The 23,787-nt window shown below is 53.6% G+C and overlaps 1 protein-coding gene across 1 annotated transcript in view; it reads left to right on the top strand.

Annotated features, from left to right (window-relative positions):
- Positions 1 to 23,787, top strand: part of EHBP1 (EH domain binding protein 1) — a 273,205-nt gene that overhangs the window by 20,733 nt on the left and 228,685 nt on the right. The window contains exon 2 of the mRNA XM_054383732.1: positions 11,464 to 11,559. Coding sequence (XP_054239707.1) covers positions 11,464 to 11,559 — 96 coding nt within the window. The remainder of the gene's footprint in view (positions 1 to 11,463; positions 11,560 to 23,787) is intronic.

A 23,787-nucleotide genomic window follows, 5' to 3' on the forward strand; every position in this document is an offset into this window, starting at 1 on the left:
CTTAACCAGTTGGCACAAGATAGATGTATCCTCATTCGTCAGAATTTTTACTTCCCCGTTAAGCCAAAGTTGTCCTAGTTATTATCATAATACTAAACTTGGTCTTTGGTGATCTCCTAATTCCAAAAGTACAAGACCACAATAGCCTTGATTAAAGCAATTCCTGGTTTTAGGCCAAGCATATGGTAACACTAGAGAATATAAAGAGAGTGGAGCTGCAATGGTACTGGAGAACTAGGGCTGTTTTGAATTGTGCTTGAGAAGAATACAATTTCTTCAGGCAAGGTGTAAAATCTTTCATTTCAAACATGCTCTGGAGCTCAAGACTCCCCAGATGATGACATTTACTTGGTTCTTGAGATAATAACAAAAGAGTGTCACATGTATCTGAGTGTGACACAGGTGACACTTTTTTCCTTGCTGAAGTATTTAAGGTTTGCTGTGGTACCATGTGGCAGATTTTGATTATACACTGACCTGCCTGTAAGTAGGTTTTGACTGTCATTACATCTTCATCTTTACAGGATTTTTATTTCTGTAGGGTTCATTCAACTTTCCCATTTACTCTTTTCTGTGCAGCCTGCTCTGGATGACCCTGCTCTGGCCTGGGGGTTGGAATGGGTGATCTCCAGAGGTCCCTTCCAAGCCCTACCATTCTGTGGTTCCTGTGCAAGCACTGGGGCAGGTCTGAAGGGAGCAGGAGTGTGTGCTGGTGTCCTCCCTTCCAGGAGCATCTCTTCTCTCTGAGACAATTCAGCCATGCTTGCTTATTCCCTCTCCCCACAGCCTCTTACCCTTGGTAGAGCTTTTGGCCAGTGGGGAAGTTTTGGAACTCAGCCTTAGTCTGAGCTCCTTGATTGGGTGCAGGCATGCAACTCAAATTGACACATCCAAGAACTTTGGGACAGTGGAAAAAGGAGACCCACAGCAGAGGTGTCCTGAACAACTTAAATGTTAAGAAAATGTGACCCAGGGTTTTCTGCCATACTCAGGAGAGACTCTGGGGTGGTTTTTTAATGTTAATCCTCTTTTTGTGACTTTTCTTGTCATGAAGGTTGGATGAGCAACCTGGTCCAGTGGCAGGGGGATGATGGAACTGGATGATCTTTAAGGTCCTTCCCAAGGCAGCTGATGCCATGGCAACATTTCCCTGAGAGCAGAGGGCTTGGTAACACCAGCACAGCCTTGTGGGACAGAGGCTTTTTTCAGGCTGGGCTATAAAGTTCTGGGATGTGTCCTCTCTTCTGATCACCAGGCAGTAGGAGCAGCTCTTGGATAAACTGAGACTCAGAAAAGTCTTTTGCTAACTAAATGCCTGCTGAGATCCCACAGAGGTATGTGGAAAGCAGCTTTGTGGCCCTGAGGCCTGGGCAGAGGAAGGAGTTCATTTGGAAGCTGAGGCAGTGGCTGTGATTGGGTCCAAGGCTGGAGATCAATAAATGTTTTTGATCTCTTAGTCATCACACCAGTGAAATACTTTATTGGGCATATTTCTTGCATCTAATTGCTTTCTTGGAAGCAAGTCAGATGACTGTTTCCTCTTTGATGTTATTTCTGGTGGGCGCTGGGCTCAAGGAGTACAAAGCATCAATAACTGGTCATGGTCTTCAGCTTCATCAATAACTGGCCATGGTTTCCAGCCTCCTGGAGAAGGAGGAGGTCTTAACATGCTGTAAAGACTTCTTCAGAGGTTGGGATTTCTGTTCTGAGCTTTCCAGCTGGTTACAGATAACCAAGGATATCCTCATGTTAGTTCACAGACACACAGAGCAGTTGATGTTGGAAGAGACCTCTGCAGGTCCCAGGTTGGAAGGGACCCCAGGGGTCATCGGGTCCAACCTTTCCAGGTAATACCAGAGTTGAAATGAGATAGGGCAGCATGTTGTCAAGCTGAATATGACAACTGTCCAATGTGAGGGGAATCCACCACCTTCCCTGGGAGATAATTCCAATGTCTAACTGGTCACCTGCTCCAACTCCTTTGCTTGAACAGAGCCACCTAAGGCTGACTGCCTAGGACTGTGTCCAGACAGCTTTTCAGTACCTCCAAGGTGGGAGACTCACAACCTTTCAGGATAACTTGTGGCAGGGCCTGGTCATTGCCACAATGAAAAAGTGGTTCCTGATGTTGAGAAGAAACCTCCTGCCTCACTTTGTGTGCACTACCTCTGGCTCTGTCACTGGGTAGCTGTGGTAGGTTTAGGCTATGCCTTTAAATTTCTTTTTTACAGATCTTGAGCAGAAAGTAGTAGAATGTAAACAAATATCACTATTGGGTGTAAGAAGGAAAATAAAGATAATTCTAACCAATCTCATTGGAGAGACATCTACCATAAGATTTGCTTCCCAAAACATTTTCTTTCTTTCCTCTCACTTCCTGGGGCTGGGAGATCCTAACTTGGTGCTTCTGCTGGCTTCTGATTGACCTTGGCTGCATGGTTGTGACTGCTACCAACTTCTCTGCTTCTCTCTCTTGTCCCTTGTGTGCAGGGGGGTAAGGGAGAGGCAGGGAAGGGAGAAGCTGTAGCAACTCCCCTGGTCTTTGGCCAGAGGGGTTCTTGTGCTGTTTATTAACTGTAATTCCCTGTAAATATTGTATATTTTGTACCTATCCATTGCATCCCATTGGAGATTGTAGTTTGGCTTGTAAACACAGCTTCCATTTGCTTCCAGCTGAGCTGGGCTGGCAAAGTGACTGTTGGGGAGGGGAATTTGCAAGCCACCACAGTCACAGCGACAAGGTCCTGGCTGCCTGCTCTGCACCTTCCCTTTGGGCATTGCTGTGCATCTCCAAGATCTGCCAAAGCCTCCAAGCCAAGCAGCCTGGGCTCCCTCAGCTTTTCCTCCTGTGACAGATGACCAGTCCCTTAAACATCTTCCTGCCTGCCTTGGGTTTATAGGGAGCAGGACAGTCTCTCTAACTCTTCTTAAAGTAGTTAAATTAAAACTCCACACCAGATTGGGTAGAAAAAGAGAGTCTTACTGGAAGTCTAAATGGAAGTGCTATTCACAACTAATACTACAGTGCAAAGCATATAAAATACACAAAATCCATAGTCTGGGCTTAATATAGAAGCCCATTTAGCCAAAGCTCTCCCCAGCCTCCAGCAAAATCTCATGGCAAAATCCCAGGCCCATATTGCCCTGCTACTGCCCCCCCCTCCCCCCAGGCCTGAAATGATGCAGCTTAAAATTAGCTTGGCCTAGGTCACTGACAGGCTGCTCAAGGCCAAAACCCTCCCCCAGAGCCAACAGGAGGCAAGGGAGAGGAGAAAGGGAAGAGGCAGCTCGTGCTGTCCCCTTGTAAAGGCTGGATGCAGGCATTCTGGGAATGAAATAACAAACATTGCACTCTCTGGTCCACCTCCTGGACTTCTGGAGGTTATGGTGCTCAAAGGCACCCAAGTCAAACCAAGGCAGTGCCCTTTGCTAGACTCTCTCCATTAACTATCTGTCTCTCTTACAATGGGAGATCCATCATGCAAAACTGAGGTGCCAGTGGTAAGAGGATGGGCTGATGTCCTGGGTGTGTACCACAACAGGCCTGTGGAACTCAGGGAATCTTCTGGGTCCACAGAATGGTTTGGGTTGGAAGGGACCTTAAAGATCATCCAGTTCCAACCCCAGTGCAGTTCAGCAACAGAACTCTGGGAGCTGCTGGGTCAGGTTGCAAGTGTCTGTGGCCTGCAACAGCAAGAATGTGGCCAGCAGGAGCAGGGAAGTCATCCTGCCCTGTGCTCAGCACTGCTCAGCCCACACCTTGAGTGCTGTGTCCAGTTCTGGGCTCCTCAATTCAGAGAGATGTTGAGATGCTGGAAGGTGTCCAGAGAAGGGCAGCAAGGCTGGGGAGGGGTCTGGAGCACAGCCCTGTGAGGAGAGGCTGAGGGAGCTGGGGGTGTTTAGCCTGGAGAAGAGGAGGCTCAGGGCAGACCTCATTGCTCTCTACAACTGCCTGAAGGGAGGCTGTAGCCAGGTGGGGGTTGGGCTCTGCTCCCAGGCAACAGTGACAGAAGGAGAGGAGAGAGTCTCAAGCTGTGCAGGGGAGGTTTGGGCTGGATGTGAGGAAGAAATTCTTCCCAGACAGAGAGATTGGCCATGGGAATGTGCTGCCCTGGGAGGTGGTGGAGTCCCCATCCCTGGAGGTGTTTCAAATCAGCCTGGATGAGGCACTCAGTGCCATGGGTTGGTTGATCAGATGGTGCTGGGTGACAGGTTGGACTTGGTGGTCTCTGAGGTCTCTTCCAACCTGGTTAATTCTGTGATTCTGTAAGCAGTCAACACAAGGATGAGTCCCTCTGATGGTTGCTGTGGACCACTGTAGGCATCTGATAGAACCTTTCCTAAGGTGGCTGCACATCGTTTGCCTGCAGTGCTCCTGCCTGGGTCAGCAGGCAGTGGTAAAGCAGAACATGAGCAAAACTGCTTCACAGATAACCAGGTTGAAGGGAGTTGTTAAAGAAGGTCTAGGACTGGAGAAGAAGGGACTGACTCACTTTTATGTGGCCCAATGCTGCCTTGAGAAGCTCCATTTTGCCCTGTCCTCATCCACACAGCTCCTGGCTGAGGCTAGATGGAGGGTTAAAGCTAGGGTGTGATGAACCTTTCCATTTTGTGGGGGCATGGGGCATGGAGCCTGACCTGCAGGAGTCATCATTACAGTTGGGGTGAAACAAGTCTGCCCTGGAAGTCAGAACAACAGCAGAATCACAAAGTGGTGGGGATGGAAGGGACCTCCAGAGATCATCCAGTCCAACCCATCTAGTCCAACTAGGGCAGGGCACACAGGAACACATCCAGGTGGGTTTAGAAAATCTCCAGAGAAGGACAGTCCACAACTTCTCTGGGCAGCCTGCTCCAGGCCTCCAGCAGCCTCACAGCAAGGAAGTTTCTCCTGGGGTTCAAGTGAAACCTCCTGGGTTCCAGTCTGTGCCTGTTGCCCCTTGTTGATCATTGGGAAGCACTGGGAAGAGCTCAGCCCCATCCTCTCAGCTTCCACCTTTCACTTGTTTACAAACACTTGATCTCTATAAAGTGAGGTCATGGCTGACTGAAGCAGACCACAGCAGCTGGTGGACACTGGCTGGTCTTGAGTTGCTTGTACACTGGGGGCCATAATCCTCTTCTTTCTGATTTAACCCATAAAGGGCACTTCTGAGGTGCAGTGATGAATGCCCCAGGAAGGGATGAGTAAAAGGACTCAGGAGTCACTTTTTTGGTTGGTTTGTTTAAATAAGCAGGCAAGAAACTTCCCGAGGAGAAGGGGAAGAAGCTCTTCACCTGAACATCCATCTGTTGTGGTCAGTGAATAAGCAAGGTTGGGGAAAAGAAATATCATGGATCAGGTAGCAGAAGAAACTTCTTGCCTGAAAGGGTTCTCAAAGCCTGGCACAGGAGGTGGTTGAATGCCCATCCCTGGAGGTGTTTCCAAGAGGCAGAGCTGTGGTGCTGTGGGCTTAGCCCCAGCCCTGGCAGAGTTAGAGGCTGGTTGGGCTGGGTGAGCTTGAAGGGCTTTCCCACCCAAGCAGCTCTGTGATTGTCTGTGTGTAAGGAGGAGGCTGAGGCTGTGGCTGTGCCTGTTTGAGAGCAAGCCTGAGGAGGCATCAGGGGCTGGGGGCAGCTGAGGTTGTGCTCTCTGGGGCTATGCCAGCAGTCCCAGGTGGGTGCCCACAGTGTGTGTGAGGAAATGCAGACCTGTGGCAGCCTGCTGGTGTCCACGGCTGCCCTGGCAGGACCCTGGCAGCAGTGGGTTGAACAGAGGCTGCCTGGCATTCCCAGGGCTTTCAGCTTTCTTCTGTGGCACATGCTGGGGTTGCTGGGCTTCATCCCAGAGCTTTGCTCTTTACCTGGAAGACCAAGCACACCATCTCAAAATGATCGTGGGCATGCAAGCTGCAGTCTGCAGCAGCCTTGAATTTGTCCCCTCCCTTTGTGACCCTGAGCTGTGGGACAGCTGAGGTTTCCTTTGGTGGGGGGGAAATCAGCAGTTTTTCCCAGTCCCTTCCTTTCCCGGCAGGTCTGTTAGCAGCTAGACTGCACTGACCTCTGGCTGTCCCCAGCTGAGGTCTGGCTTTGGTGGGACACAGCACAAGCCACACTGCTGGCATGGAGGCACCAGAGGGGAAGGATCCTCCTTCTGGCTGCTCCTCTTGCAGTTCTTACTGAATTTATTTATTTCCCCCCTCCTCTTCCTGTCTCTGTGTCCTGCCTGGATACCACTGAAGGGTAGGGATTGTCCTCACAAGCTGAGCAGCCTTCAGCACCAGTGAGCTCCTGCTTGCTTTCTGTGGCCTGCACACCTTGTCACAGAGACAAACAGCAGAGCTGCTCTGCTCCTGGGCACTTGGAAAGCGTTTTATCAGGGAAAGAAAAGCAGCAGCTCCTGGGGCTGCAGGTGAGGGACAATGGCAGGTCTGTGTCTGACTTGCTTTCCAAAACCAATGGTGAGGGCTTGGCTCCAGGGAGCTGTTCTTCATCCAGCATTCCAGAGTGTTCCAGAATTTGCAGCAGCCTTCACATATTATGGTCAGCTCCAGGGTCCTGCAGCTGGCAGTTACTGCAGAGTACCTGGCAGTTATCCTGCACGACAGAGGCAGGATGAGGTGAGGTGGTGGGGAAGAAGGAAGAGATAAAGCCAGGCTGACCTCAGTGCCAGGGAAGGTGATGGAGCAGGTCACCCTGAGTGCCATTCTGCAGCATGGGCTGGGCAGGCCCAGCCAGCAGGAGCTCCTGAGGGGCAGGTCCTGCTGGGTGAACCTCATCTCCTGCAACAAGGTGACCTGGGAGTGGATGAGGGCCAGGCTGTGGGGGTTGTGCCTCTGGACTGCAGTAAAGCCTCTGACAGCACTTCCCACAGCATCCTCCTGCAGAACCTGGCTGCTCATGGCTTGGCTGGGGGGAAGCTTCCCTGGGTGAAACCCTGGCTGGATGGCAGGGCCCAGGGGGTGCTGGGGAATGGAGACAACTCCAGGTGGGGGCTGTTCACCAGTGGTGTTCCCCAGGGCTCAGTTCTCTTTAACATCATTATCCATGACCTGTTTGAGGGGATCCAGGCACCCTCAAAGAGTTTGCAGAGGACACTGAGCTGGGAGGGAGTGGGGAGCTGCTGGAGGGTGGGAAGTTGACCTTGCACTGACCAACAAGGGGAGGGCTGTGGGTGAGGCACCTGCTGCTGATGGTCACTTCTGCTGAGCTGCTTCTCCTGCCTTGGCTTTGCAGGTGAGGGCAGATGGTCAGTGAAGACTGGCAGGAGATAAGGAAAATGTGGGGCTAGAAGGCACAGCCCCATGGGGAATGGAGTGAGAGGTGAGGGTTAGGGGGGAAACCCAGTGCAGAGGGGCAGCCCCTGGCTTCCCCTGAGCCCTGCCAGCAGTGCCCTGCCTGGAAGTGTTGGCACTTCTGCTCTGAGGAGGTGGCCTGATCCAGCTCAGATGGCAAAGTCAAGCCTTATGATTTTGGAGCTGAAAAGGCCAGATGGAACTTCAGGAAAGGGCAGCAGAGAAGTGCCTGCCATGAGGGTGCTGCTCCTCTCCATCTGCATGTAAACTGCCATTGTTCTTAGCCATTCCTTTTAGAATCAAGGGAGGGGATTCTGCCCCTTGGCTCTGCTCTGCTCAGACCTCACCTCCAATCCTCTCTCCAGCTCTGCTGTCCCCAGCAGAAGAAGGACTCAGAGCTGCTGGAGTGAGGCCAGAGGAGGCCACAAAGATGCTCCAAGGGCTGGAGCAGCTCTGCTGTGAGGCCAGGCTGAGGGAGCTGGGGGTGTGCAGCCTGCAGAGGGGAAGGCTCCAGGGGGACCTCAGATCTACATTCCATTCCCTGAAGGGATCCTCCAGGAGGGCTGCAGAGAAACTTTTGCTGAAGGTGTCTGGAGACAGGCCAAGGGGGAATGGTTTGAAGCTGGGGCAGAGCAGGGTCAGACTGGAGCTGAGGGAGAAGATCTGCAGGGTGAGGGTGGTGAGACTCTGGCACAGGCTGCCCAGGGAGGCTGTGGCTGCCTCCTGCCTGGAGGTGTTCAAAGCCAGGCTGGATGAGACCTTGAGCAGCCTGTGCTGGTGGGAGGTGTCCATGCCCATGACAGGGGTTGGAGTAGATGAGCTCTGAGGTCCCTTCCACCCTGAACCATTCTAGGATTCTATGATTAAGGTTGGAGAAGCCCTCTGAGAGCACCCAGTCCAACACCTACCCAGCACCACCATGGCCACCAAACCATGGCCTCAAGTGCCGTGGCCATAGGTTTCTGGAACACCTCCAGGGATGGGGACTCCACCACCTCCCTGGGCAGCCTCTTCCAATCCCTGACCACCTTTATCGCAGAGACATTTTTCCTCAAATCTAATCCAAGCCTCCATTCCCCTTCCCACATCCCAGAGGGGGTTGTGATTTTCTCTCTCTCTGTGTCAGGCTGTGTGTTGTGTTAATTTGTCAAAGCCAGAGGAGGATTTAGCAGCTGTCCAGCTGACCACAACACAGCTTTGCTCTCCAAGCTCATTAGCTGGGGTTTGCCTCCTGGTTGGTACTTTGAGTGCTGTGCCTGTCACAGTGAGAGGAAACCAACTCTGTCCCTCTGTGTGTCCATTGTGCTTCTCCTCATGCTGCTGCTGGGGGGAGGCAGTGCTGATAAAGGGCTTTGCTTGCCCAGTGAATGCTGATCCTCTGGCTTGGTGCAGGAGTGGAACAAGCGCTCCCCGGCTGAGCAGGCCATCACTGTTGGGAGGTCTGACTTGGCAGGTTTGACATCATTGTCCCTGTTGCCCAAAGCCAGCAGGAAAGCCCTGATTTCAGCCAGGTCCTGAGCTCCCTGTGCTTTGCTGGGAGTTGCTGTCTGCAGAGAGGACAGAGGTGTCCTTGTGGAGGAGGAGTTGGTTTCTCTTGCAGGATCATAGAATGGGTTGGAAGGGACCTTCTAGATCATCCAGTTCCAACCCCCTGCCATGGGCAGGGACACCTCCCACCTGCCCAGGTTGCTCAAGGCCTCATCCAGCCTGGCCTTGAACACCCCCAGGGAGGAGACTTCCACGCCATTCCTGGCTGCTGCAGGAGGACAGGTTGGCTGGCAGCTGAGCATGTGCCTGGCTCTGTCTTACTGCCTCCTGCCTGCCAGAAGCTGCTCTACTCTCAAATCCCTTTCTCCCAAGTCGTGGTGTCTGGGTTTGCTCTGTGAGCACAGAGCTTAGACATTGACTGGAATGTCTGATCTGGGCAGGCATCCTTGGGAGCTGGGGTTCTAAGCAGAACAATAAAGATGGAGAACCTTGGGATAAAGCCCCAGGAGAGCTGGCAAAGCTCTGCAAGCAAATAAAGAGAAAGGGATGGGAGTGAGCATGTGGTGCCTGTGTAGCTGTGCAGACAGGAAGGGCTCTCTTCTTTGGTGGCTCTGCAGGCTGGGGTCTGCCAGCAGCTTCTCCTTTGCTCAGCTCCACATCTTCCCCACTCCTCTTCCTTTCCTTGATCCTCTTTGTCTCTGCTGCCTTAGTAGTTCTTGTTACCTGCAGTTAAGCTACAGAGCTCTGCTTTGGGAGGATTGAGGGAACAGAGTAAGAGGCAGTCCTCTGGAGGTCCCTGTGATGCTGCAGGCTCTGGGAAGGGCCCAGCTGGCCAAGCTCGGTGTCAGCAGGCAGGTGTGATGGGGCTGCCAGATGGAAGCCTCCTCTCTGGACTACACAGCAGCAAGAGTTGGTGTCTTCCTGTGCTTGGATGGGGATGCTGCACCAGCTTGGTCTTTCCCACTTAGGTGCATAGCAAACTCATGTTTAAAGTTGCCCAGGTTACCTCAGGGACCCTCAGGCACAGACCCTGCTAACCTCATTGCACCAAAAATTTGTTCTCACAGAATGGTTTGGCTTGGAAAAGCCCTTCAAGATCCTCCAGTCCAACCAGTCTCTAACTCTGCCAAGGCTGGAGCTGAGCCATGGCCCTCAGCACCACAGCTCTGCCTCTCTGAAACACCTCCAGGGATGGGCATTCAACCACCTCCCCAGGCAGCCTCTGCCAGGCTTTGAGAACCCTTGCAGGCAAGAAGTTTCTTCTAATCTCCAAACTAAACCTTCCCTGGAACAATCCCAGGCTTAATCTGAAGTTTGAGTGTTGGGAGGAATACAAAACTACAATGAGTGCTGCTCTAGAATTAAAAGAATAATAATAAAAAAGGAAAGAAGGGCCTGGGAGTACTGGTGGACAACAAGTGCCCAAGAAGGCCAAGGGGAGCCTGGGCTGCATCCAGGAGTGTGGCCAGCAGAGCCAGGGAGGTTCTCCTCCCCCTCTCCTCTGCCCTGCTGAGACCTCCCCTGGAATATTGCATCCAGCTCTGGGCTCCCCAGGTCAGGAGGGACAGGGATCTGCTGGAGAGAGTGCAAGGGAGGGCTGCAAGGATGCTGAAGGGCCTGGAGCACTGCCTGGGGAGGAGAGGCTGAGAGCCCTGGGGGTGTTTAGTGTGGAGAGGAGAAGGCTGAGAGGGATCTGATCAATGTCTATCAATAGCTGAGGGCTGGGGGTCAGGAGGGAGGGGACAGGGACAGGCTCTGCTCAGTTGTGCTCTGGGATAGGCCAAGGGGCAAGGGATGGAAACTGCAGCACAGGAGGTTCCACCTCAACAGGAGGAGGAACTTCTTCCCTGGGAGGGTCCCAGAGGCCTGGAGCAGGCTGCCCAGAGAGGTTGTGGAGTCTCCTTCTCTGGAGCCTTCCCAGCCCTGTCTGGATGTGTTCCTGTGTGCCCTGTGCTGGATTCTCTGGTCCTGCTCTGGCAGGGGGCTTGGACTGGAAGATCTCCAGAGGTCCCTTCCAACCCCTAACATCCTGTGAGCCTCTGATCCTGTGAAAAAAGCAAAAAAAACCCAACCCCAAGACACCTTGGTATTGTTCAGAATGGAGAAAAGGTTGGCTGAGGGGAGACTTTCTGACTCTCTACAGCTCCCTGAAAGGAGCTTGGAGCCAGATGGGGGTTGGTCTCTTCTCCCTAGGAATAAGTGACAGGAGGAGAGGAGGAGAGGAAATGGCCTCAGGTTGCCCCACAGGAGGTTTAGGTTGGGGATTAGAAGAAACTTCTTCCCTGAAAGGGTTCTGAAGACTGGCACAGGCTGCACAGGGAGGCTGTGGCTGCCTCCTCCCTGGAGGTGTTCAAGGCCAGGCTGGATGAGGCCTTGAGCAAGCTGGGCTGGTGGGAGGTGTCCCTGCCCATGGCAGGGGGTTGGAACTGGATGAGCTTTGTGGTCCCTTCCAACCCAACCCATTCTATGGATCTAGGAAGAGCTTTAGCTGAGTGAAGGAAAAGCCCAGCTGGTGGTCTGAGCTTCCTGCCTGTCCTCAGTGGTGTTCCTCAGCCCCCTGAGCAGCACCGTGGGGGGCAGAGCCCAGCCTTTGTGGAGCTGGGGACATGTCACCTTCTTCCTGCATGTCCTAGCTGTCGTGGAGTCCAGCCAGCACTTCAGACAAGTCATTCTAAGGCACTGTCCTGTTTTCTTCCTTTAGGCTCACAGCTGGCAGCCTGGCATCAAGAACCCATACCGTGGGGTGGTGGTGTGGCCTGTTCCTGAGAACGTGGAGATCACTGTGACGCTCTTCAAGGTATGGGGGGGTCCTGAGTGGGAATTTAAAAGCTTCACCTTACCTGTTTCATCAGCTGCACCTAAACAGACTTCCAGCTGGAACCATCAGATCAGCATCACAAAGCCTACTCTTGTACCTCCAGGCCTAATCTTGCACCTCGAAGCCTAATTATATTCCAAAAGTATTCTATTGTATTCCAAAAGTCCTGGCAGTCTGGGGAAGTCCCCACTGACTGGAAAAGGGGAAACATTACTCCCATTTTCAAAAAGGGTAAGAAGGAAGAATCAGGGAACTACAGGCCAGGCAGTCTCACCTCTGTGCCTGGTAAGATCATGGAGCACATTCTTCTGGAGGCACTACTGAGACAGAAGAATAGTGAAGAGGTGATTGGGTACAGTCAGCATGGGTTTACTATGGGCAAATCCTGCCTGACAAACCTGGTGGCCTTCTATGACCAGGTCACAACCTTAACAGATGAGAGGAGAGCAACTGATGTCATTGACCTGGACCTGAGCAAAGCCTTCCACACTGTCCCACACCACATCCTGCTCTCCAAACTGGTGACACAGGGGTTTGATGGGTGGACCACGAGATGGCTACAGAACTGGCTTGATGGCTGCACCCAAAGAGTGGCTGGCAATGGCTCCATGTCCCAGTGGAGGCCAGGCACAAGTGGAATCCCTCAGGGATCAGCCCTGGGACCAGGCTTGTTCAACATCTTTGTTGGTGACATGGACAGAGGCATTGAGTGCACCCTCAGCAGGTTTGCTGATGACACCAAGCTGTGTGGTGCTGCTGACAGGCTGAGGGAAGGACCATCAGGGACATGGCAGGTGGAGGGAAGGGATCCATCCAGGGACCTGGCAGGGTGGAGGGAAGGATCCATCAGGGACCTGGCAGGCTGGAGGGAAGGGATCCATCCAGAGGGACCTGGGCAGGCTGGAGGGAAGGGATCCATCCAGAGGGACCTGGGCAGGCTGCAGAGCTGGGCACAAGCCAACCTCATGAGATTCAACAAGGCCAAGGGCAAGGTCCTGCATCTGGGTCAGGGCAATCCCAAGCACAAATCCAGGCTGGGCAGGGACTGGCTGGAGAGCAGCCCTGAGGAGAGGGACTTGGGGGTGCTGGTGGACAAGAAGCTCAACCTGAGCTGTCAATGTGCACTTGCAGCCCAGAGAGCCAAGCAGAGCCTGGGCTGCATCTGGAGAAGTGTGGCCAGCAGGGCCAGGGAGGGGATTCTCCCCCTCTGCTCAGCTCTGCTGAGACCCCACCTGGAGTACTGCATCCAGTTCTGGAGCCTCTATTACAAGAGGGATATGGACATGCTGGAAGGTGTCCAGAGAAGGGCCACCAGGATGAGCAGAGGGCTGGAGCACCTCTCCTATGAGGACAGACTGAAAGAGTTGGGGTTGTGCAGTCTGGAGAAGAGAAGGCTCTGAGGTGACCTTCTTGTGGCCTTCCAGGATCTGAAGGGGTCTCCAAGAAAGCTGGGGAGGGACTTCTGAGGGTGTGAGGGAGTGACAGGACTGGGGGGAATGGAATAAAGCTGGAAGTGGGGAGATTGAGACTGGATGTGAGGAAGAAGTTCTTTCCCATGAGAGTGGTGAGAGCCTGGAATGGGTTGTGCAGGGAGGTGGTTGAGGCTCCATCCCTGGAGGTTTTTGCAGCCAGGCTGGATGTGGCTGTGAGCAACCTGCTGTAGTGTGAGGTGTCCCTGCCCATGGCAGGGGGTTGGAACTGGATGATCCTTGTGGTCCCTTCCAACCCTGACTGATTCTGTGATTCTGTGATTCTGTGATTCTAATCCTGCACCTCAGGACCTAATCTTGCACCTCCAGGCCTGCTCTTGCACCTGGAGGCCTACTTGCCCACCTGGCCACCCCCTGCCTCATCTCCAGCCAGCTGTTGGCTGACACCCCCAGGGTGTTCTCTGCTGGCAGTTTCCAGCCACTCTGCCCCAGGCCTGGAGCACTCAGGGGGTTGCTGTGGCCAAAGCCACTTTAGGAGCCAGCCTCCTGGAAGGGGAGTGACTGCTGGCTGTTTGGCACCTTGCAGTGAGCACACTGAGCATGCCCACGCTGGTTAGCTGACAGGAGCTGTCCTCTTTCCTTGCCAGCTGGGAAGCTAAGGGAAGCTGCTGCCTCCTTGTCCGCACTCGCAGGGCCCAGTGCTGGGAGCAGGTTGCTACAGCAGAGCTTTGCAGCAGTCACAGAGAACAAGTCTGCAGTAGAAGTGCAGGAGAGGGCAGGAGGAGGCTCCAGAGCAGTGGGACATGATTCCCACCATGGTGGCTCTGCAGGCAGAAGTGGCTGTTGAGAGGTGGTGCTGGTAGGATCAGGAGATAAGTGGAGGTTTCGAGTGCTGCTGAGAGCATGCAGGATATCTTCTGCAGTAGGCACCAGTGGACCCTTGAGAGCTGGTCAGCAAAGTGCCTGTGAGCACTCAGCACAGGAGATAGTTGGTGTTATCTGCACAGCACTGGTTTGGCTGCTAGCTTGTCTCTGACACTTCATTTGCAAGGCTTTGGCAAGCAGAGCTCAGTACTGCAGAGACCAAAAGCTCTGCTTAGAAAACGTTCCAGCCAAAGGAAAAGAAAAGAAATCATTTTTTGAATCATTTCCCTTCTGGGCTGCTGCTGAAATTTCCTGGCACTGTGGAGCCACGTGGGGAAGAGCATCTCATGGACACATTGCTTCAACTGTCCCTCCAGCTCCTGCCCCCTCAGCTGCCTCAAGCTGAGGACACAAGAAGTTCCATCTGCTTCAGAAGTATAACTTCTCCCTTTGCCCTGCTGCACACTGCTGCTGGGTTCTGCTTGGGGTTTTGCTACCAAAATAGAATCACAGAATCACAGAATGCTCTGGGTTGGAAGGGACCTCCAAAGCTCATCCCGTCCAACCCCCCTGATCCTCCACTAGATCAGGTTGCCCAGAGCCCTGTCCAGCCTCCCCTTGAATATCTCCAGGCATGGAGCCTCAACCACCTCCCTGGGCAACCTGTTGCAGTGTTCCAGCAGCCTCCTGCTGCAGAACTTGTTCCTCACATCCAATCTCAATCTGCTCTGCTCTACTTTGAAGCCATTGCCCCTGGTCCTGTCCCTGCAGGCCTTTGGGAGCAGTCCCTCTGCAGCCTTCTTGTAGCTCCCTTCAGGTACAGCTTGTGTGCTTCTCCATGTGCTTGAGGGGTGCCCACTGGCTGGGCAAGGGCTGGAGGGCTGCTCTCAGAGAGCTGTGGGCAAGGGCTCAGGGTCCACATGGAGCCCAGTGACAAGTGGTGGCCCTCAGGGGTGGGTACTGGGACCAGTGCTGGTTAACATCTTTGTCAGTGCCATAGGCAGTGGCATTGAGGCTCCCTCAGGGAGTCTGCAGGTGGCACCAAGCTGTGTGGTGCTGCTGACAGGCTGGAGGGAAGGGATCCATCCAGAGGGACCTGGGCAGGCTGGAGGGAAGGGATCCATGCAGAGGGACCTGGGCAGGCTGGAGGGAAGGGATCCATCCAGAGGGACCTGGGCAGGCTGGAGGGAAGGGATCCATCCAGAGGGACCTGGGCAGGCTGCAGAGCTGGGCCCATGACAACCTCCTGAGGTTCAACAAGGCCAAGGGCAAGGTCCTGCAGCTGGGTCAGGGCAATGCCAAGCACAGATCCAGGCTGGGTGAGCAGTGGCTGGAGAGCAGCCTGCAGGAGAAGGCCTTGGGGGTGTCAGTTGGTGACAGAGTCCCCAGGAGCCAGCAATGGTCCCTGGCAGCCCAGCAGGCAGCTGTGTGCTGAGCTGCATCCAGAGCAGGGAGAGCAGCAGCACAGGGAGGGGATTCTGCCCCTTTGCTCTGCTGAGACCACACCTGGAGCAGTTTTGAATAGTTTTGAGCCCTGAAGAAAGAGTCTTGGGGGTGCTGGGTGCTGAGCAGCTCCCCAGGAGCCAGCAGTGCCCTCCTGCAGCCCAGCAGGCAGCTGTGTGCTGGGCTGCAGCCAGAGGAGTGTGGGCAGCACGGCAGGGGAGGGGATTCTGCCCCTTGGCTCTGCTCTGCTCACACCTCACCTCCAATCCTGCCTCCAGGTCTGGTGTCCGCAGCACAAGAAGGACACAGAGCTGCTGGAGAGGGTCCAGAGGAGGCCACAGAGATGATCAGAGGCTGGAGCATCTCTGCTATGGGACAGGTGGGAGAGTTGGGGCTGTTCAGCCTGGAGAAGAGAAGGCTCCAGGGAGACCTTAGAGCAGCCTGCCAGGACCTGAAGAGAGAGCTGGGGAGGGACTTTTGGCAAGGGCTGGGAGTGCCAGGATGAGGGACAATGGCTTTGAGCTGGGAGAGGGCAGATTGAGACTGGAGATGAGGAAGAAATTGTTGCCAGTGAGGGTGGTGAGACACTGGCACAGGTTGCCCAGGGAGGCTGTGGCTGCCTCCTGCCTGGAGGTGTTCAAGGCCAGGCTGGATGAGGCCTTGAGCACCCAGGGCTGGTGGGAGGTGTCCTTGCCCAAGGCAGGGGGTTGGAACTGGATGAGCTTTAAGGTCCCTTCCAACTCAACCCATTTATGAACCATTCCATGTAGGTACAAACACATCTGTGTACCAGCTGAGAGAGGTTCTAAAGGAGACCTTTGCTCTGCCAAGCCACCCCAGTGCTCTCAGCCCAGCCAAGTGAAGGGCAGATGTAGAAGGGGGATGGAAATTGCCACAGGATTATTTTCCAGCTTGAAAGCAAAGTTAACTTCCCAAACAAACCCAAATAAAAGCCATGTTTGTTGTTCCGGAGTAAGCATGGACTTTGCTTCAGCAGATTAGCAGCCCCAGTTGTGCTGGCAGGCCTGGTTTAGCACAGCCGTGGTTTAGCACACCCATCTGCTCCTGCAGCGAAAGGTAGGAAAGGTCAGCAGCTCTGCATGCCAGAGCTTGACAGAGACCTTTGTAAAGGCAGAGCTTTGTAAGCACATCAAAATAAGGATAAAATCGATTCTAAAGGAGGTTTGTGTTGTTGGATGTGTCCCCAGCCCCACACAGCTCTCAGAATACATCTACTGGAGTGAGAATGCTGAAGGGACTGGAACATCTCTGCTGTGAAGCAAGGCTGAGAGCCCTGGGGCTGTTTAGTGTGGAGAGGAGAAGGCTGAGAGGGATCTGATCAATGTCTATCAATAGCTGAGGGCTGGGGGTCAGGAGGAAGGTTCCAGGATCTGTTTGGTGGTGCCCAGGGACAGGACAAGGCACAACAGGGCCAAGCTGGAACCCAGGAGGCTCCACCTCAACATGAGGAGAAAATTCTGTGGTGTGAGGCTGCTGGAGGCCTGGAGCAGGCTGCCAGAGAGGTTGTGGAGTCTCCTTCTCTGGAGCCTTTCCAACCCATCTGGATGTGTTCCTGTGTTGACCTGCCCTGGGTGCCCCTGCTCTGGCAGGGGGATTGGGCTGGATGATCTCTGGAGTCTCCTTCCAACCACTAACATTTATGGATTCTATGATTCTTGAAAGCCTGCTTTGATTGTGGTGCAGTAAGTGGCACCAGCAGGAACACTGCAGCAGAGCCAATGCATTGTCTCAGGGATGGAAAACAAGCCCAAACTCTTCAGTAAAGCCATTTCCCAGAAACAAGGAACAAATCCAGGTTCAGAACATCCTTGTTTCAGTATAGGAGAGACCAAATGGCTTCAGTGGGCACTGCTGATGATATTGGCCCAGAAGGCAAATCACATCCTGGGCTGCATGCAAAGCAGCATTGCCAGCAGATCCAGAGAGGTGATTCTGAAACTTTGCTCTGCTCTGGGGAGACCTCACCTGGAGTGCTGTGTGCAGCTATGGAGCCCTCAGCACAGGAAGGATGTGGAGCTGATGGAGCAGGTCCAGAGAAGGCCGCAGAAATGATCACAGGCTCACGGGATGTTAGGGGTTGGGAAGGGACCTCTGGAGGTCTTCCAGTCCAAGCCCCCTGCCAGAGCAGGAGCATAGAATCCAGCACAGGTCACACAGGAACACATCCAGACAGGGCTGGGAAGGCTCCAGAGAAGGAGACTCCACAACCTCTCTGGGGAGTTGAAGCACCACTGCTATGAGGACAGGCTGAGGGAGTTGGGGGTGTTCAGCCTGGAGAACAGAAGGCTCCAGGGGGACCTTAGAGCAGCCTTCTAGTATCTGAAGGGAGCTACAAGAAGGCTGCAGAGGGACTGTTTGCCTGCAGGGACAGGACCAGGGGTGATGGCTTCAAACTAGAGCAGAGCAGATTGAGATTGGATGTGAGGAACAAGTTCTGCAGCAGGAGGCTGCTGGAACACTGCAACAGGTTGCCCAGGGAGGTGGTTGAGGCCTCATGCCTGGAGATATTCAAGGTGAGGACAACCTGATCTTCTCCATTGCAAGGGGCAGTGGATATAAACTGCAGCACAGGAGGTTCCACCTCAACAGGAGGAGGAACTTCTTCCCTGGGAGGGTCCCAGAGGCCTGGAGCAGGCTGCCCAGAGAGGTTGTGGAGTCTCCTTCTCTGGAGCCTTCCCAGCCCTGTCTGGATGTGTTCCTGTGTGCCCTGTGCTGGATTCTCTGGTCCTGCTCTGGCAGGGGGCTTGGACTGGAAGCTCTCCAGAGGTCCCTTCCAACCCCTAACATCCTGTGAGCCTCTGATCCTATGATCTTGTGGAGGATGTCCCTGCTGACTGCAGGGGGCTGGGACTGGATGAGCTTTGGAGGTCCCTTCCAACCCAGACTATTCTGTGATTCCATTGGAGGGAACAGCAGCCCCGGGGACAAGCCAGTGTGTGTCACAGATAGAACAGAGCTCAGCTCGGGAAAGGGAGCACAGCCGGATGCTAAAGGAGGGAATAGGTGGGATTAGGGTTAGGGTGGGAACCGAGTAGAAAATGATAAATGCCAGCCCAGGGGCTTCCCGGGGGGTGTGAATCGTTGTGTGCCTGGTGCTGGTGTGGTGCAGCTGAAAGGCTTCCCGGGGAGTGTGAATCGTTGTGTGCCTGGTGCTGGTGTGGTGCAGCTGAGAGGCTTCCCGGGGGGTGTGAATCGTTGTGTGCCTGGTGCTGGTGTGGTGCAGCTGAGAGGCTTCCCGGGGAGTGTGAATCGTTGTGTGCCTGGTGCTGGTGTGGTGCAGCTGAGAGGCTTCCCGGGGGGTGTGAATCGTTGTGTGCCTGGTGCTGGTGTGGTGCAGCTGAGAGGCTTCCCGGGGGGTGTGAATCGTTGTGTGCCTGGTGCTGGTGTGGTGCAGCTGAAAGGCTTCCCGGGGAGTGTGAATCGTTGTGTGCCTGGTGCTGGTGTGGTGCAGCTGAAAGGCTTCGCGGGGGGTGTGAATCGTTGTGTGCCTGGTGCTGGTGTGGTGCAGCTGAAAGGCTTCCCGGGGGGTGTGAATCGTTGTGTGCCTGGTGCTGGTGAGGTGCAGCTGAGAGGCTTCCCGGGGGGTGTGAATCGTTGTGTGCCTGGTGCTGGTGAGGTGCAGCTGAGAGGCTTCCCGGGGGGTGTGAATCGTTGTGTGCTTGCTGGAAGCAAAGCTGAGCAGAGCTGGTTGTGATTTTCTAGGCTAATCTGGACCACTCCAGGCAGTACTGAAAGCGACAGGAGTTGGGTCAGATTTTGAGTCTTATGCAGCTTCAAAGAGCCAAGTGGAAAAGCTGGGGACAGATGCAGTTGTAAGTGGAGCATCTGCTGCAGGTCACTGGGAGAGAAGGATCACAAACCCTGCCAGCATTTGATCTGGTTGGGTGTAACAGTCCTGAAGGAGGGATTCCCCAAGAAGAAAGACTGAAGATTAAGGCTGGTATGAAGGAATCTAAGTGAAGGGCAAGCTTCAAAAGCCTGGAAAGCCTAGGGAGGAGGCATGGAGAAGGAAAGGAGGAAGGGACTAACAGTGTGAAGATCTTTCCCTCCTGCTCTGGCTGCTGCTTAGGGGGAGGAGCAGTCCTGTGTTTGTTGATGGATTTTTCATTGGCCCCCTCCCTGGAAGTGTTCAAGGCCTGGTTGGATGAGGCCTTGAGCTACCTGGGCTGGGGGGAGGTGCCCCTGCCCATGGCAAGGAGGTTGGAACTGGATGATCTTGAAGGTTCCTTCCAACCCAACCCATTCTATCAATCTGTGATTCACAAGAGATACAGAAACAACTCTGGGGAATCACCTAAAATATTGGAGAATGGTTACCTTCAATCTTCCAAAACCACCTTGTGCCCAGCAGAAAGGATCTAGTCCTTGACCAAGCTTTTTGTGGAATGAGCTGCTGGGGGTCTGGTCCCCAGAGAACAGGAAAGATGTGGCAGGTGTGGCCTTGTTGCTCTTCCCTTGCCTGAGCCCCAGAGGGTTTGTCAGGTTTGGGGTAGTCAGCACATGGATGGGCAGAGTGGGGCCACAGCAAGCAGCTGCTGCAGAGAGAGGTTTGTAGGCCTGAGCTTCCTGAGGACCAGCATATGGCTGGTTAACAGTTAGTGGGAAGCATATGGGGTGAGCTGAGCTTTACTGGTGGCCCAAAGCTGGTCCTGGGGAGCTGCAGGTAGGATGATGTCCTGGCTTCTGCAGGGCTCCCTACTGTTGGCTTCTCATCTGAGTGCTATTTCTGAAAGGGAAAGAGAAGGAAATGGAAAGGAAAGAAAAGGGAAAGGAAAAAGGAAAGGAGGAAGGAAAGGAGAAAGGAAAAAGGAAAGGGAAAAGAAAAGGAAAGGAAGGGGAAAAGGAAAGGAAAGGAAAGGAAAGGAAAGGAAAGGAAAGGAAAGGAAAGGAAAGGAAAGGAAAGGAAAGGAAAGGAAAGGAAAGGAAAGGAAAGGAAAGGAAAGGAAAGGAAAGGAAAGGAAAGGAAGGAAAGGAAAGGAAAAGGAAAGGAGAGGAAAGGAAAGGAAAGGAGAAGGAAAGGAAAGGACAGGAAAGGAAAGGAAGGAAAGGAAAGGAAAGGAAAGGAAAGGAAAGGAAAGGAAGGAAAGGAAGGAAAGGAAAGGAAAGGAAAGGAAAGGAAGGAAAGGAAAGGACAGGAAAAGGAAAGGAAAGGAAAGGAAAGGAAAGGAAAGGAAAGGAAAGGAAAGGAAAAAGGAAAGTAAAAAGGAAAGGAGGAAGGAAGGAAGGAAGGAAAGGAAAAAGGAAAGGAGAAAGGAAAGAGGAAGGAAAATGAATGAAAATGAATGAGAAGAGAAATGAAAACAGGAAAGCGAAAAAGAAGAGAAAAAAGGAAAAGGAAGAAAAAGGAAAGCTGTCAAACTAGTTGCAGCTGCTGAAAGGAAGTGTGATAGTGAGTGGTGAATGCCTGTGGGAAGAGAAGCAGGACCATGAGGCCACCTCTGGATTCCTCTTCACAGGATAAATTCAGTACCAAGCCCTTCAGTGCCATGGCCCCAGGCTCCCAGCTTTGCAGGTGGGATCAGCCTGGCTGTTGTGTGGAGAGCAGTTCTGCCTCTGTGCTGTGCTGGTGAAGAGATCTGAGCAGGAGCCAAAGCCCAGCTGCTGCCAGCTCCCTCTGTGTCTCAGCAAGGTGTGGGGCAGCTTCAGGCTGAGAAGAATGCCAGAGCTGGTTTGTCCTGGTGCTGTGTGGGGAATTGTCAGCAGCATTTGCTTGCAGGAAGGAGGATGGGAATGAGGAGGTTGTAGTTCTTCAGGTGTTTCCAGCTGTTCAGTTCCAGTGCTGCCTTGTCTCTGCTTGCAGGTGAAGTGAGCTTTTGTGTGCTGTGGTAGCAAGGGGGGCTGGCATCCAGGAAGGCTTTCACAGGCTGCTGGAACCATTCCTCCCAGGCTTATTCTCCTCTTCCTAACGAGTGGTCAGCTCTCCAGTCACAGAGTCACAGCATTGTCCCACTTAGAAGAGACCTATGAGATCAGTGAGTGCAACCATCAGCCTAACACCAGCATGGCCATTAAACAAACCATGGCCCATGTCTTGAACACCTCCAGGGACAGAGACTCCACCACTGCATGAGGGCACTGCCAGCTCTTGGGAAGCTTCTCAGCAGTCAACACCCCCAAGACTCTTTCTTCAGGACTAATTACTGCAGAGGGCTGGAGAAAAAACCCTGCAGTACCTGGAACTGAGGATAGAAGGGCAAGGAGATGGCTCCAAGAGTGTTGCTAACTGTAGAATCAGAGGATGGTTTCAGTTGGAAGAGACCTCTAAGATCACTGAGTCCCAAACTCTGTCCCAGTTACTCAGTCAGGCTCTCTCATTCCATAGCATCATCCTGGCCAGGGCTGTGGAATGCTGCAGGATGTGAATCAAGTGCATGATGCCTTGCTGTACCCTCATGCACTCCAGAGATGCCATTTTCTGTAATCCTGCTGTGAAATCCTTATCATTTCCAAGAGCTAACCCGGGGCAATTACCTCTTTGTTTAATTGCTTCCTTTGATACAGCAGAAAATGACATAATGAGATTTAATGGGGTCATTAATCACTTCATGTTTGAAGAAGCTACCCCATAATAAGTCACTAAACTCTTCAACATTTCATTCTGCTCTGGCTCTTTCTTTTTTTTTCTTTTTTCCCCTCAACTCCCTCAGCAGCTATTAATCAGAGAATCTTGGAATTGTTGGGGTTGGAAAAGCCCTTCAAGATTCTCCACCTTTCTCTAACTCTACCAAGACTGAGGCTAAGGCATGGCCCTCAGCACCACAGCTCTGCCTCTTTCAAACACCTCCAGGGATGGGCATTCAACCAGCTCCCAGGGCAGCCTCTGCCAGGCTTTGAGAATCCTTTCTGTCAAGAAGTTCCTTCTCATTTTCAACCTAAACCTACCCTGGGGTACCTTGAGGCTATTTCACAGCATCACAGGATCACAAGATAGAGCTGGTTGGAAGAGACCCCTAAGCTCATCCAGCCCAAGCCTCCAGCCAGCACTGCAGGTCACCACCAAACCATGTCCCTAAGCACAGCTCCACAGGCTGCTGGAACACCCCCAGGGGTGGGGACTGCAGCACTGCCCTGGGCAGACCATTCCAAGCTCTGAGATCCCTTCCAGTGCAGAAATATTTCCTGAGCTCCAGCCTGAGCCTCCCCTGGCACACCTTGGAACCATTTCCTCTGCTCCTGTCTCTTGCCACCAAGGAGCAGAGGCTGTCCCCTCCTCACTCCAACCTCCCTTCAGGGAGCTGGAGAGAGCAATGAGGTCTCCCTCAGCCTCCTCTTCTCCAGCCTGCACACCCCCAGCTCCCTCAGCCCCTCCTCCAGCCCAGGGGCTCCAGGCCCTTCTCCAGCCTCCCTGCCCTGCTCTGGACAGGCTCCAGCCCCTCAATGTCCTTCCTGCAGTGAGGGCCCAGAGCTGAGCACAGCACTCGAGGTGTGGCCTCCCCTGTGCTGAGCACAGGGGGATGGGCACCTCCTGGCCCTGCTGCCCACCCTGCTTCTGACCCAAGCCAGGAGGCCTTTGGCTTTCTTGGCCACTGCTGGCTCATGGTCAGTGACTGCCAACCAACACCAGGCTTTGCAGTGGGCTCTGGTCAGGTGAGAGCCATGAGCCAAGGCTCACTGGGTGAAGTTCAGCAAGGCCAAGGGCCAGGTCCTGCACCTGGGTCACAGCAACCCCATGAGGAGCTGCAGACCTGGGGATATATTTCTGCCTTCTGGAAGGGTTCTCAGAGCTTGGAATGGTCTGCCCAGGGCAGTGCTGCAGTCCCCATCCCTGGGGGTGTTCCAGCAGCCTGTGGAGCTGTGCTTAGGGACATGGTTTGGTGGTGACCCTGCAGTGCTGGCTGAAGGCTTGGGCTGGATGAGCTTGGAGGGCTCCTCCAACAGGATGTTTTCTGTGGTCCTGTGATTCTGTGATCTTAGTGTCAGAGAACCACAATGCAGCTGCAGCCCTGGGCTGAAAGCTCTTTGCATTGGAAACAGCTGCCAAAGACATTGTTGGTAGCTATCTTCCTCGTGGTCAAAATGGTTTCTGATCCCCTCAATATATGCAATAAAAATGGTGTGAAGTAAGGACAGGTACTGAAGAATTTTGCAGTGCAAGGTGGTCCTGTGCTGGCCCTCAGATCTCTGCATGGGCATGGGGAGGTTGTGGTGGTGCCTGCTGTAGGTGTGTAGCTTCCTCCACTGTTCTCTGCAAGGTTTAGGTTTGCTGTGCTTATTTGGGAGGTGGAATCTGAGAATTGGAAAGAGACTTAGGAACAAGTTCTGCACCAGGAGGCTGCTGGAACACTGCAACAGGTTGCCCAGGGAGGTGGTTGAGGCCTTATCTCAGGAGATATTCCAGGGGAGGCTGGACAAGGCTCTGGGCAACCTGATCTAGTGGAGGATGTCCCTGCTGAGTGCAGGGGGGTTGGACTGGATGAGCTTTGGAGGTCCCTTCCAACCCAACCCATTC

Source organism: Indicator indicator, chromosome 9 (assembly GCF_027791375.1).
Source record: "Indicator indicator isolate 239-I01 chromosome 9, UM_Iind_1.1, whole genome shotgun sequence".
Classification (NCBI taxonomy): Eukaryota; Metazoa; Chordata; class Aves; order Piciformes; family Indicatoridae; genus Indicator; species Indicator indicator.